This window comes from Furipterus horrens, unplaced genomic scaffold (assembly GCF_987537825.1).
Source record: "Furipterus horrens unplaced genomic scaffold, mFurHor1.1.pri manual_scaffold_6, whole genome shotgun sequence".
NCBI classification, from domain to species: Eukaryota; Metazoa; Chordata; class Mammalia; order Chiroptera; family Furipteridae; genus Furipterus; species Furipterus horrens.
Genome location: NW_028327176.1, coordinates 155,672,609 through 155,688,344, shown reverse-complemented (window position 1 = coordinate 155,688,344; position 15,736 = coordinate 155,672,609). Strand labels below are relative to the sequence as shown.

At 36.2% G+C, this 15,736-nt stretch overlaps 1 protein-coding gene across 2 annotated transcripts in view; it reads right to left on the bottom strand.

The window, feature by feature from the left end:
* Positions 1-15,736, bottom strand: part of KPNA5 (karyopherin subunit alpha 5) — a 56,997-nt gene that overhangs the window by 3,507 nt on the left and 37,754 nt on the right. For both annotated transcript variants that reach the window (XM_090280611.1, XM_090280612.1), the window contains 3 exons: positions 8,445-8,570; positions 4,943-5,070; positions 2,134-2,312 (listed from right to left, as the gene is read on the bottom strand). In XM_090280611.1, coding sequence (XP_090136737.1) covers positions 2,134-2,312; positions 4,943-5,070; positions 8,445-8,570 — 433 coding nt within the window. The remainder of the gene's footprint in view (positions 1-2,133; positions 2,313-4,942; positions 5,071-8,444; positions 8,571-15,736) is intronic.

Below are 15,736 nucleotides of genomic sequence, written 5' to 3'. Positions count from 1 at the left end.
TTGTGTTCCTGTACACTAATAAACTATTAGAAAAAGGAATTACAAAAATAATACCTTTTATACGTGCATCCAAAAAAATCTAAGAATTTAATCAAGGAAGTGTAAGACCTATACACTGAAAACTATAAGGAAAATAACTGAAAGTCACAAATAAATGGAAAGATATTCTGGGTTCATGGATTGGAAGCATATTGTTAAAATGTCCATAGTACCCAAAGCAATTTATAAATTCAGTACAATCCCTATAAGAAGTCCAATGGTATTCTCCACAGAAACAGAGCAAAAAAATCCTAAAATCTGTATGAAACCACAAAAGATCCCAAATAGCCAAAGCAATCTTGATAAAAAAAAAAAATACTCCCTGACTTCAAATTATATTACAAAGCTATGATAATCAAAACAATATGGTATCTGCATAAATACAAACCAATGGAACAGAACAGAGAGCCCCAAAATAAACGCACACATATATGGTAAATAAATTTACAACAAAGTAAGCCAAGAATACACAATGTGGGGGAGAACAGCTGCGTGCAAAAAAATGAAACTGGACTACCATCTTCCACCATACAAAAATACTAACTCTAAATCAGTAAAAGAACTGAACGTAAGACTTGAAACCATAAAAGTCCTAGAAGAAAACATAGGTGGTAAGCTTGACATTGGTCTTGGTGAACATTGTTTTGTATTTGACACTAAAAGCAAAGGCAACAAAGGCAAAAATAAACAAGTGGGACTACATCAAACTAAAAAGCTTCTGCACAACAAAAGAAACCATCAAATAAAAAAGAAAGCTAATCTACAGAATAGGAGAAAATATTTGCAAATCATATACCTGACAAGGGGTTTATATCCATAGTATATGAAGAATTCATAAAAATTAACAGCAAAAAACAAACAAACAACACAATTTAAAAATGGACAAATGAGCTGAAAAGACATTTATACAAAGAACACATACAGGTACATGTCCAACAGGTACATGAAAAGATACTCAACATCCCTACTCATCAGGGAAATACAAATCAAAACACGAGACATCACTTCACACTTGCTAGAATGGCTCTTATCAAAAAAACAAGAGGTTAAGTGCTGGTAAGAACATGAAGAAAAGGGGGAACCCTGTGCACTGTTAGTGATAATGTAAATTGGTAACAGCCACTACGAAAAACAGTGTAAGGTTTCCTCAGAATATTAAAAATAGAACCTCTATATGATTAAGCATTCTACTTTCAGATACAGGGTATGTATCGGAAAAAAACAAAAATACTAACCTGAAAAGATATATGCACCCCCACATTCCATACAGCATTATTTACAATAGCCAAGACATGGAAGCAACTTAAGTGTCCATGAATGGATGAATGAATAAAAATGTGATGTCCAGTATTCCCTCACTTATCACGGGTATTATGTTCCAGACCCCTTCGCAAAGTAGGAACCTTACATTTATTCTACACTCTTAAACATATGTATACAGTACCGCAAAATCCCACAATATAGCAAAAAATCCACGATAAATAATTAAATATATTTTTTAAAATCCCACGATACAGTGAGGCCGCGATAGGTGAACCGCGATATAGCGAGGGACTACTGTATGTGTACATGGAATATTATTCAGCCATAAAAAAGAAGGCCTTGTGACAACATGAGTGGACCTTGAGTGTTATGCTAAGTAAAATAAATCAGATAAAGATAAATACTTTCTCACTTACGTGGAGACTAAAAAAAAACAAACCGAGATTAGAGATACAGGAAGCAGATTGGTGGCTGCCAGAGGCAGAGAGTAGAGGGTAGGTTAAATGGTTGAAAGAGGCCAAAAGGTATAAAGTTCCAGTTATAAATGAGTAAGTCATTAGATACAATGTCCAGAATGGGAACTATAATTATATTTATATTTTAAAGTTGCTAAGAGAGTAAATCTTAAAAGTTCACATCATAAGAAGAATATGTTTATGACCATGTATAGCAACAGATATTAACTACACTTATTGTGGTGATCATTTCACAGTATTTACAAGTATTGAGTCATGTTGTACACACCTAAAACCAGTGTAATGTTGTACATCAATTATACCTTAATTTTAATAAGAATTGACTGTAATTATAAATTTTTAACTGACTGCTTACCATATGCTTCTTCAATGAGAGCACAGTATGGATTAATACCCATCCCATTCTGCTTAGATTCTTGTTCTCCAAGACGTAAAATATTTTCAAGTCCATTTAAAGCCACTTGGACTATCTTAGAGTCCATAACCGTCAATAGGTCACAAAGTGGTTTAATGCAGCCTAAGGCTACCAAATACCTTCAGAGTAATTAAAAAAAAAGTGGGGAAAGAAATAACATTGAAAAAGACTTAAATATTGTTTATAGCAATGACATGAAAATATCCTTCAGTGAAATGTTATATATACAATTAAGTATTCCTAGTAACTCAAACATTAAAAACAATTAAATATCCACTTATATAGAAACCTAAAAACATTTTTTACTCTCTTGTTCTCATATTTTAACATAATTAGCAGTAAATGGCATTACGAATGTTACAAAAATATACATGCAAAACATGCAAGCAAATTGGTATTTGGGCCTATTTTTGCATGGCATGTCAACACTAAGTGGGGTATAAGTTTTTGCTGTTTATTTTTAAGGATGAGCCTCTATACACACATAGAGGTAATATGGAGGAGTTAAGTAAAAATGGAGAGGGACATACAAACCAAGCTTCAGAAAATTTCTCACAAAATCACAGCTAATGTTCTGAAACATATGTTCTGTTTCAGAAGCACAGAAGGCTTCCAGGAACAAAACGAGCCATGTTGTGAATAATTTTAATAAATAATACTCACTATAATCAATCACTTTCATAATGCTTTGTTCTTTTCTAGTTCTTATTAGCTCTTTTTTCCCATTTATAATGTATATAAAGTAACTGATTTGTTCACCTGGCAGAAAGTCCGTATTAAGCATAAAAGTAAAATGAAATAAAAACCACACACATGCTCTGAGGTCAGACTGCATGGCTTCAAATTCCATTTTCACTCCTTATGTATGACTTTGACTAACTACTCTGTGCCTGTTATCCCCATCTTAAAATGGGGGTAATAATAGTATCAAACTCAGAGGGTTGCTGGAAAATATGGCAGACACTCAATAAAAGTTAGTTTCCATCCCTTAAAAATAGTGTACAAACCTTTACTGAAGCACTCACTTGCCATGTACTACATTATAACTCATCAAATGTATTTGTTGAATGAATAACTAACTCATAGAGTTATGATGTTAAAGGAAATAAAAGATGTGAAAGCACCTGATGCACTACTGTTGCTCAATAAGTAAAATGATTTAACTGGCAACATCAGATATGCAACAATATTCATGGTATGCATGCAAAACTTAATCTGAGATCAAGAGACCTCTTCCCCTATATGCAGACTAAACAAAATGATTAAAATGGTTAGAAAAGTAATCTGTTTATTTATTTGATTCATACTAATAAACTTAAGGAATAATATATGGAATAGACATATGATGAAAATAAATTGAAAAAAATACAACTGTTCATGGGCAAACAAACTTCAGGTCCCAAAACAATTAAAATTACATTAGCATTAAAAAAAATACAAACTAGAACAAAGGAAAGAGCTTATTTTATTACTGCTTGTATTCATGACATAAGTGAAATTAAAATACTGGTTAAAGCAAGGAGTTTAAATGGAAAATAAAAATCAGAGAAAGATATCATTATCATATAGACATATGAATCTGAAAAGCAAGGTAATAATAAATGAAGGCAATAATAAACAATGATCTCACAATAGCTAGATTTTGAAATCCTGTGATTTGTAAAATAGCATAGTAGTCTGACTTTTTCTTTTATAAATTAAGAAATAAATAAAATACTCATTAGAAAATACCTTCTAAATAGTTACTTCAAAAACTTAAAAGTCCTGAGTTTCATGGAGCGAACCTCAGAACAAGAAGATTCTGTATGAAGCCAGGCTTTTATAGGAGTGCAAAGTAAAACTTTGCTATGCAAGGGGAAAAAAACAGTAAAAGCACAAGATGAGAAGAGACTTTGAAATTAATACTGATAATAAAAATTACAATTATTACAAATAATAATAGCATCTAATCTTAGCATAGAAGTTTAGTCACCATGCTAAGCACTTTAAATGTATGAAGTGCATTTAATTGTCAAGATACTACTATAAGATACTATCCACTATTGAATCCATTTAAAAAATGAAGAAACTGGAGTAGAGTGGTTAAATGACTTTGTCAAGGTCACACAACTTCTACTCAAGGAACAGGATAAGGAAGCAGCTAATTTCAAAGCCCATGCACCCACTATTTGTGTTGTTAGTAAAACACACACACACACACACACACAAAAAAAAAACCAAGCAAACAATAAAAGGGCTGGATTCAAAAATCTATCATTAAATTTAAAAACTACTACACAAAAATAAAACCCTATCTACAGGTAAAGATAATGGTGATTAAAAGAGCATTATTATAAAAACAAATGTCTATTTCAATTTTATTTTATATAGATACCCAAATATATTAGCCATTTTTATACAATACTTACATGTATATGATTTTTTTATAGTCTAAGAAATAGTTAATACCCATGACAGTATATATTTCAAATTGAAATAGACCATTATCTTTCAGATTTTTAATTTCTAATTTTATAAATAGTCTGCCAAGGAGAATTATGTTAATCATATTTTATATGAAAAAAATTAACCACTGTAAATGAGTAATATAACTGATGTAACAAATGCTGCCATTTTACATAAAAATGCTTACTAAAGAGACAGAAATAATGTTTTAGTTTTATCAACAAATAAAAAGTATGTATTATTTCAAACTTGTAAATGTCCCATTTACATTAAAAAAAAAAACATTTTTTAATCCGTATCACACCTTATTTGTTCTGGAGTGCCTCCTGATGTTGCGTTAGTTATAGCCCAAGCAGCTTCTTTTCTGGTGCGAAACTCTGCTTTCTGAAGAATCTCAATGAGAACGGGAAAAATATTTGCATCTATAACAGCCTGAAGAGGAAAAATGATATAGTAAAACCAATGCAAATACAGAGTTAAATATATTAGTAAGCAGAAGACTCCTGAAACTCAATGGCTTTAAAATGTCAGGCCTTCTGGAAATATTATTTCTAATCTTTCAACATTCACATACCTTCCTTTTAAAACCGGAGAATATATCAAGAGAATATAAATTTTAAAGATGACAAAACATAAGGCAGAATATTGATCAAGTAATTACTGACTCAAGGAGCTTGATAAGTCCCTAATAAATCATTATTTAATAGTTTTTAGAAAAAGATCATTGCCTAACTTTTTAAAAACTAACAAAAATCAATCCTTTATTTTTATTGGTTCCTATTGCCATTTAGTCCCCTCGTACCGCCCTCCCCCCAGCAATCACCACACTATTGTCCATGTCCATGAGTCCTTTTTGCTTTTTGCTCAATCCCTCAAGCCCCTAACCACCCCCACCCTAGCTGTCAGCCAGAATTCAAGTACTGTGGTTGCTGAACCGAGATCTAACTGCCAGTAACATTCTGGTGCTGTTTCACTGTTAACATATTATTGTGTAAATCATTGAGGTAATATTGGTCTGTTTTCCTTGTTAGTTCTTTCATGAGATTACACATATGAGTGAAATTATATGGTATTTTTCTTTATCTGACTGGCTTACTTCACTTAGCATAATGTTCTGCATACCATCACAAAGGGTAAGTTTTTCTTTTTTACAGCCACATAGTATTCCATTGTGTAAATGTCCCATAGTTGTTTCATCCATTCATCTACATGGGTTATGTCTTCTTGTCGGATTGGTGCCTTTATCTTTATGTAACGTCCTTTGTCTCTTCCTATAGCCTTGCCTTTAAGTCTATTTTGTCAGATTTAAGTATTGCTACCCCCAATTTTTTTCCTTTTCATTTTCACCAAATATCTTTTTCCATACCTTTACTTTTAGTTTGTGTGTATATTTCTATTTGAGATGGGTCTCTTGGAGGCAGCATATGTATGGGTCTTGTTCTCTTATCTATTCAGCTACCCAGCTACCCTATGTCTTTTGGTTGGAGCATTTAAGCCATTTCCATTTAAGGTGATTATTAATAGATATAATTTTAGTGCCATTTTATTGTTAAGACTGTCTTCCTATTTTATTTTCTTTCTCTTTTTCTTCTTCTTCTTCAAGCACTCTCTTTAACATTTGTTGCAGTACTGGTTTAGTGTTAACTCCTGTAAGTTTTTTCTTGTCAGGGAAGCTCCAAATTTCTCCTTTGATTTTAAATGATAGCCTTGCTGGGTAAAGCAGCCTTGGTTGTAGGTCCTTGCTTTTCATCACCTTGAATATTTCACTCCACTCCCTTCAAGCCTGAAATGTTTCTGTTGAGATATCAGATGACAGTCTAATTGGTGCTCCCTTACATGCAATTACCTGCTTCTATTGCAGGTTTTAGGATTCTCTCCTTGTCTTTAAGCCTTGCCAATTAAATTAAGATGTGTCTTGGTGAAGGGCTCTTTGGGTCCAAATTTCTTGGGACTCTCTGAGCTTCCTAAACTTGTATGTCTTTTACTTTCATCAGATTAGGAAAGTTTTATGTCATTATTTCTTCAAATAATTTCTTGATCCCTTGCTTGCTCTCTTCTCCTTCTGGTATTAATATGATGTTGACATTGTTACAATTCATGTTGTCCAAAATGTTTCTTAAACTCTCCTCATTTAAAAAATTTTTTTTATTTTTGCTGTTCTACTTGGGTGTTTTTTTTCTACCTTGTCTTTCAAATCACTGATTGGATCCTCTGCTTCATCTAACCTAATGTTTATTCCTTCCAGTGTACTATTTATTTCAGATACGCCATCCTTTATTTCTGACTGGTCCTTTTTTTATGGTTTCTATGTCTTTTTTCATGCTGTTCAGTATCCTTATAAGCATTACTCTAAACTCTCTATCTGATAAATAGCTTGGCTCCATTTCATCTAGTTATTCTTCTGGAGCATTCTCTTGTTCTTTCATTTGGGGTCTTGTTCCTTTGTCTTCCCATTTTGGCTGCTTATTTATATTTGTTTCTATGCATTATGCAGATCTGCGAAGATTGGTGTAGGCCTTTGTTAGACATTGCTTGTGTCTGGCCCTGGTCAATCTACCTGGAGCTATCAGTGATCCACAGCTTGTGGCTTGCTCTGCTGGACTTGGGTGTGTGCAGAAAGAACCAGGCTGCACACCAAGGCCAGCATTAACCAGCACCAGGCTCCAAGGAGGATCAGATGAAGTTTCAGAGATCCCTAATCAGTGATATAGCTTTAAGGTGTACTCAGCAGCCTGCCTTAAGCTCCATAGGGTGGGGCAGAGTAATTCATTTGGGCGAGGCTATTGCCTCCCCTTAGTCTGATGCCACTTGGAGGGGAGTGTTCTGCCTGAGAAAGATGGCTTCAACAGTATGGGGGATGACTCAGCACAGGAATCCTGGCGGCTGTTCCCTTAATTCTTTTCCCAGAGCCTCCAACCCCAGATTTTCCCTCAAGCATTTCTATTCCACTCTGCCAAAGCCCAGGGTAAAGGGCTGTAAAGAAATTTTGTTAGCCCTTTAAGAGGCTCTGTGTGTCTCTAGTTGTGTCTCCCTGATGGATGGAAACCCCACTGCTTTTCACAGCTGGATGTTATCTGGGTGCCTTTCCAGCTCTGGTGCTGTTGGCTGGGGAGCCCAGCTAGGGGTTTAGACCCCATACTTCCCAGGGGGAATCCCCCAGCCACTGAAATACCTCTCCAGCACTTCAGCTGCCATCCATGGGAGCCCAGCTAGCCCTCTTGAGCCTCTTCTGCACTCCCTACCAATCCTTGTGTGGTGATGTGGCTTCTTCCGTCTGTCTGTGGTCATAAGTCTTATCTCCAGCTAGTGTTCAGTTGGTTATTCTGGATGACTACTCTACAATTTATCATAGTTGCAATTCCATATTGGTCCTGGGAAGAGGTTAGAGTAGCTTCCACTTACTCCTCCATCATCTTGGGTCTGCCAAACTAATCCACCGCAGGGGTCAGCAAAATGCAGCTGATCCAGAGGTTCCCATAATTCACCTTAAGGAACCCATTTTTAAATATTAACCTTTGTGTGTCAGGCACTGTGATAACCAATTTTATATATATTAGAATAGCATATATACAGAAAAGCATATATGTATATGCTATTCTAATAATATATGTATATAATTGCTACTCCTCATTAGAATATTATAATAACTTAAGAGAAGAAAAAGCTATGTTCTTTAAATTATCTTTCAAGAATCATTTAATAATTTTTTTCAGTAACACACTAAAAAACATCACTGATAAAATGCTGGCTTTTTTCCAAACTAACTTCTGAGACCTTCCTGTTTCTCATATCTGAAAGGTATTTACCTGAATCTGAGCTCTATTTCCAGCAGTAATATTAGAAACAGTCCAGCAGGCTTCTTTTCTTATTGACTCCTTTGGGCTACTCAGTAAGTGTAAGAGACAGGGTAATGCAGAGCAATTCAAAATTACCTAAAACAAAAGTAAATATGGAAACAGTTTTTCTTAAGACACACACACACACACAAAAAAAAAAAAAACTAAACAAAAACATACTAATAAATTACACAGAAATACAAAAAAACATTTGAAAAATTATGAAAAAAATTCCTGTTAGTAAAACTTAGGCACTTGCTGTCTTCTCCCTTCTGTTCTATGGTCAAAACCTTTCTAATGTTGGTACAGTGAAGTGCCCTGTTCTCAATGTCCTAAAATGCAAATAAGCAGGACACTCAGAGAAGTGTCCTTCAAGTTTACAACTGCACCCAGATTTTAACTGAAATAACTATTTGAAAATAGATTTAGTGTCTGGTCAGGATCCATCCCCTAGTTTTGCCAAACAAACTGATAAAAATTTACATGGAACAAAAACAACACCAAGTAGCCTCAGTAATTTTGAGAAAGAAGAATAAAGTAGGAGGAATCACAATACCTGATATCAAACTATATTATAAGGCCACTGTAATAGATTAATGGAACAGAAAAGAGAGCCCAAAAATAAACCTGAGTCTCTATGGTCAATTAATATTTGACAAAGGGAGAAGAAACATAAAATGGAACAAAAACAGACTCTTCAATAAATGGCGTTGGGAGATCTAGACAGGTACATGCAAAAAAAATGAGAGTGGACCACCAACTTACACCATACACCAGAATAAACTCAAGATGGATTAAAGACTTAAATGGAAGTTGTGATACCATAAACATCTTAGAGGAAAACATAGGCAATAAAATTTCAGATATCCCACGCGGCAATATTTTCGCTGATATATCTCCTAGGACAAGGGATATAAAGAAAAGAATAAACAAAACAGACTACAACAAACTAAAAAGTTCCTGCTGGGCAAAAGAAAACATCATCAAAGTGTAAAGGGAACCAAATGTAAAGTAAAACATAAAACCTCAGACAAAGGTTTGATATCCAAAATATATAAAGAACTTATTATGAGTCAACACCAGGAAGACAAACAATCTAAGTAAAAAATGGGCAAAGGACCTGAACAGACACTTCTCCAAAGAGGACATACAGAGGGCCCATAAACATATAAGATTCTCAACATCACTAATCATCAGACAGATGCAAATTAAAACTACAATGAGTTACCACCTCACACTTGTCAGAAGGACCATCATCAACAAATCAACAAACAAATGCTGGCAAGGATGTTGAGAAAAGGGAACACTAGTGTATGCACTGTTGGGAAGACAGACTGATGCAGCCACTGTGGAAAACAGGATGAAATTTCCTCAAAAACCTAAAAATGGAACTGCCTTTTGATCCAGTGATGCCACTGCTGGGATTATACCCTAAACATCCTGAAACACCAATTGCCCCAATATTCATAGCTGTGTTATTGATAATAGGCAAGTGATGGAAACAGCCTAAGTGCCCATCAAAATGAGTGGATCAAAAAAACAGTGGTACATTTATACAATGGAATACTACACAGCAGAAAGAAGGAAGGAACTCTACCATTCACAACAGCATGGATGGCACTGGAGAGTATTATGTTAAGTGAAATAAGCCACGTGGCGAAAGACAAATACCATATGATCTTACCTATGTGTGAAACCTAATGAACAAAAGAAATGAGCCAAATAGAACCAGGGACATGGAAATAAGGAACAAACTGACAGTGACAAGAGGGTAGGGAGAAGGGGAATAACAGGGAAAATAAGGGGAACGGTCTAGTCAAGGAATAAGTATAAAGGACCCATGGACATAAACTACAGGGTGGGGATTGACTGTGGGAGCAGGGGGCTGGGCAGGGCAGAAGAGAGCAATAAGGGAAAAATTGGGACAACTGTAATTAAACAATAAAATAAAAAATAAAAAATACATATAGACATCAAAATTACAACTAAAATATGGAACACCCATCACTCAAAACCATCAGAAATTGAGGTGAGTTAAAGTCTGAGAACTACGGAATTAAAGAAACTACATCCATCCAGAGAGGTGGACACACAGAATGGGCTGGTCCCACATTTACCTGTGGTGGATAAAAATTCGGGAGGGATATCTTGGGAATAAGGAGTGCCAGTCCCACACCAGGCCCCCCAGTCGAGGGTTCTAGGGCCAGGAATATAAATTCCCGTAACTTCTGGCTGCAAAACCAGTGGGTGTTGAGTCAGTGCAAGAAACTTCTGGAGTACCAAGCAGTTCCCCTTAGGTAACCCTTACAGGGACTTACTCAAACTCACTACCTCGGAGCTCAAGCACCAGGGTAACAGCTTAAAGAGCACCAGTGGCATACAGGGAGGAACTGCAGTGTCTGGGGCGAGGATTGAATGTGGGAGAAGGGGTGGGCAGGGTAGGGGAAAGCAATGGGGGAAAAAGTGGGACAATAGTAATAGAAAAACAAAAAATTTTAGTGCAAAAAAAAAGAAAGCAAAATAAATAAATATGAGCCAGCAAATCCCCCCACCCAAAACAAACAACAAAAAAACACACACCCACACACAAAAATCTTCACATTGTGGAAAGTGAACAAAAGAAAATGTAAAGTATGGAAATCCAATTTCAGTGAATATTAGAAGGACAAGGATTTTCCTTCACACTGTATATTTTTCTCCCTACCTGATCCCTCCAGAATTTGGCATTCTGAAGAAGTAACTAATGACATAAATTTCTTTGCATAAAACTAATAAGACCAGTTGTTAATAGAGGTTTTGTTAACCAAGACTTTGACTGGAATGTCATGCCTAAAGGAGGCATGCTTGGGCTCTGGTTGTTACCAAAAAGCCCTAAGGAACTGGGATTGACTTTCGAAGGTAATAAAGCCCACGAGAAAGAAGGCCTTGTACATTGGTTGGTTGTGCGGTCCTCGGCAATCTTTCCAGGGAAGGGATAAAGGTTATTTTCCTGAAAGATGGCTAGGAGGAACCGTAAGGCGCAAAGGAAAACCAGAAGGACTTGGAAAAGACAGGTGTGTACAGACAAGGCTGCATGGTGGGTATGTGGCTCAGCTTCTGTGTCCTGAAGGGCAGACTGAAGGTCACCCTAAAGGTTCCTTGTGTAAGTTCCAGCAAAGCAGGCTTAAAGATCATATGTGATCATTTGCTGCTCTTATTGTGTTTATGCAAACGGACAGGATATATTAAAACAGGACTTAATGTAGTCCCTTTAATGACAAGGAGGATAATCTTAAGGAGAAAAATTGCGACTCAAGGAAAATCACAATGCTCAGTACTAGACTATAAACTAGTGAAGATGTCTTTAAAGTTTGTTTTCATTTAAAGTTTGTTTTCATTTGAAAGTTAAACTAGGTCTGTGACATCATCTAAGATGCTTAACTTACAGGCAAGAAGAATGTCAAATGCCTTGCAACTGGATGTCTTCCCAATAAGACAGTCTTGCAGAGCTAGAGACTGGTTTGTGGGTTATGTTGCGTAAATTAACATGTGTGTTGTTTTCATAGGGAATAAATCTATGATCTCATTTAGCTGAGTGATTGTCTGTACATATAGGCCTCACTTAATCCTGTCTGCATCACTGCCTCCTGAAACTCAACAGTTTGGCTGAACTAAGTGGTTGGATTGGTCAAGTATGGAGTGGTCTGTGGGCTTCACTGTAAAACTGCTTTCTCTTTTCTATCCTAATGGCTTGGACAAAAAGGGCCCAGAGGGCTGAGGGGAGAAAACCTAAAATATTTCCTCAGCCCAAACTAAGTATAGTGGGCAAAAGGACTTTGGAAGGTGTGACGTGCCTTGCACACCTTCCTCCAAAGAAGCCTTTTTTTTTCCCTGATGTGAGACATTGAAAAATTAATTCCTGCCTCTTGTTATTTAGTGGTTATGGTTTTAATGATGCTTTTTAACCCTGTTCCCAAATCTGTTGCCCCCAGAATACAACAAGGATGCCAGCTTGTTAAATCAAGCATGCTGTTGCCCGGGGACAGCCAAATGACCTGAAGTCTACAGGATTCTTCCCCATGTGGGAAGGCCAACCTCCCATCCACAACCCCACACTTATAGGGACTTCTGGACCCAAGGGTAGGTAGGACGATGACCATGTCCAGCCTGAAGCAGCTAGAAGAGCATGAGACTTTTGCCCATTGTCCTTCATAAGATTATAAAGGGTCTTAAGTCTGAGAGGGAGGAATTGTTACAGAGCAGAGCCCCCCCCCAGATAAATAAATAAATAATTTTAAAAATTAAAAATTAAAACAAACAAACAAACGAAAAAAAACATCAGCAAGATGAAAAGGGAACCAACCATATGGGAAAACATTTTCCAATGATCCCTCAGACAAGGGTTTGATCTCCAACATATATAAAGAACTTATACATCTCAACACCAAGAAGACAGACAATCCAATTAAAAAATGGGCGAAGGACCTGAACAAACACTTCTCAAAAGAGTACATACAGAGGGTGCATAAGCATATGAAAGGTTGCTCAACATCACTAAGCCATTAGAGAGATGCAAATAAAAACCACAATGAGATACAACCTCACACCTGCCAGAATGGCCATCATCAACAAATCAACAAACAACAAGTGCTGGCGAGGATGTGGAGAAAAGGGAACCCTAGTGCACTGTTGGTGGGAATGCAGACTGGTGCAACCACTATGGAAAACAGTATGGAATTTCTTTAAAAAACTAAACTTGGAACTGCCTTTTGATCCACTGATTTCACTGCTAAGATTATATGCAAAGACCCTGAAACACCAATTCAAAAGACCCTATGCACCCCTATGTTCATAGCAGCACTATTTACAATAGCAAAGTGCTGGAAACAGCCTAAGTGCCCATCTGTAGATGAGTGGATCAAAAAACTGGTACATTTACACAATGGAATACTATGCAGCAGAAAGAAAGAAGGATCTCCTACATTTGACAACATGGGTGGAACTAGAAAGAATTATGCTAAGTGAAATATGCCAGGCAACAAAAGATAAATACCATATGATCTCACCTAGTACAGGAAACTAATGAACAACACAAATGAGCAAAATTGAACCAGAGACATGTAAACAAGGAGCAGACTAACAGTGACCAGGGGGTGAGGCGGGTTGGGGAGGAGGTGGGTAAGAAGGGGAAGGGTCGAGGAACTAGTATAAATGACCTATGGACATGGACACCCCTTCTGTGCAAGAAGGGGTGGGCTGGGTGGGGGGAGCAATGGGGGGATAATGGGACAACTGTAATAGAAAAATAAATAAAAATTAAAAAAATAAAATTTATAAAATACAAAAGAAAAAAAAAGATGAATACAAAGAGGCCCACTCCAAGACACAACATAATTTAAATGCCAAAGGTTAAAGATAGAGAGATACTTAAAAGCAGCAAGAGAAAAAATTTCGTTACCTACAGGGAAGTTCAGCTGATTTCTCAAAAGAAACTTTGCAGGATAGAAGGGACTGGCAAGAAATATTCAAAGTCATGAAAAGCAGGGACCTACAGCCAAGGTCACTCTACCCGGCAAAGCTATCATTTAGAATTGAAGGGCAGATAAAGAACTTCCCAGACAAGAAAAAACTAAAAAAGTTCATCATCACCAAGCCATTATTATATGAAATGCTAAAAGGACTTCTTTAAGAAAAAGAAGAAGATCAAAACTATGAACAATAAAATGCCAATCAATACATATCTATCAACAATTGAATCCAAAAAATAAATTAAGTAAACAAGAACAGAGACAGAATCATGGATAAGGAGAGCGTTTTGATGGTTGCCAGATGGTAGGGGACGTGCGGGAATTGGTGAAGAGGTGAGGTGATCAAGAAGTACAAATAGGTAGTTACAGAACAGCCATGGGGATGTACGGTATAGGAAATGGAGTAGGCAAAGAACTAACACACATGACCCGTGGATATGAACAGCGGTGTGGAGATTGCTGGAGGGAGTAGGGGTGCAGGGTGGAGGAGGGCAAGGGGGAAAAACTGGGACAACTGTAACAGAATAATCAATAAAATATAATTTAAAAACACATATATATCAAACGGTTTGAAAGTACCTAATTCCATAAATGTTAAGAAATCTGAATATGAAGAAATAAGTCTATTAGTTTCATTAAAAATTTTATTGTTCCACATTTGTAAAGAAGCATATTCTGCTTTGTTTCTTTAAATTTCTTATTACATGGCAAGATTATGTTCCTACTTTCAAAATACCCACTTTGATTTAATTAGATACATTTGGTGAAGAATGTTTTAAGCAGAATACTGAAATTCTGTGGAAAACAGTGTATGTTTAGAAGGGCATTTTCATTTAAAGACCTATGTTTTAAAAATAATTATCAATTACTATGGATCAACTGTTTAATAATTAAGGCAGGCATCTAAACAGAAGTTGTAAAGATAATAAATGAAACAAAATATGTAGATAAGAATAAAAAGTTTACTTTATGGTAGCAAACAAAAGAGAATTTAATGTGTTACTGAGTTTAAGTTTCTAGAAAGACTATCCTAGATCTGACATCAATCTTGACATCACACCTTTTCTGAGATCTCACACACACAGTTAATTACTAATTCAGGAGTGTTTCCTTGCTATCTTTCCTTTCATTCTCATAATCTAGGTCTTCAATCTATTACAAAAGTCCCTTCCATATCTAACTCCACTTCTAACCTATTAATAATCAATCATCCACCCACTAACAGTTTCTTTTCCAGTCAAGTCTGGCACATAAATCTCTTTTAGTCTACTTGAGTTCTCTAGCTTTAGTTCCAACTCTTTTATGGAATCTACAACAATCTCTTAGCATACTTCCTTTTTTTTTAATTTTGATTTATTTGTTGTTTTTCTATTAACAGTTGTCCTATTTTTTCCCCCTTTGCTCCCCCCCAACCCTGCCTTCTCGCAGTCAATCCCCAGTCGGTTGTCCATGTCCATGGGACATTTATACTAGTTTCTTAACTAGACCCTTCCTTCTTATCCCTCTTCCCTCCTCCCCCATCCCCCCTGGTCTCTGTTAGTCTTTTCCTTGTTTAGATGCCTCTGGTTCAATTTTGCTCATTTGTGTTGTTCATTAGTTTCCTGTATTAGGTGAGATCATATGGTATTTGTCTTTTGTTACCTGGCATATGTCACTAAGCATAATTCTCTCTAGTTCCATCCATGTTGTCGCAAATGGAAGGAATTCCTTCTTTCTTTCTGCTGCATAATATTCCACTGTGTAAATGTACCACAG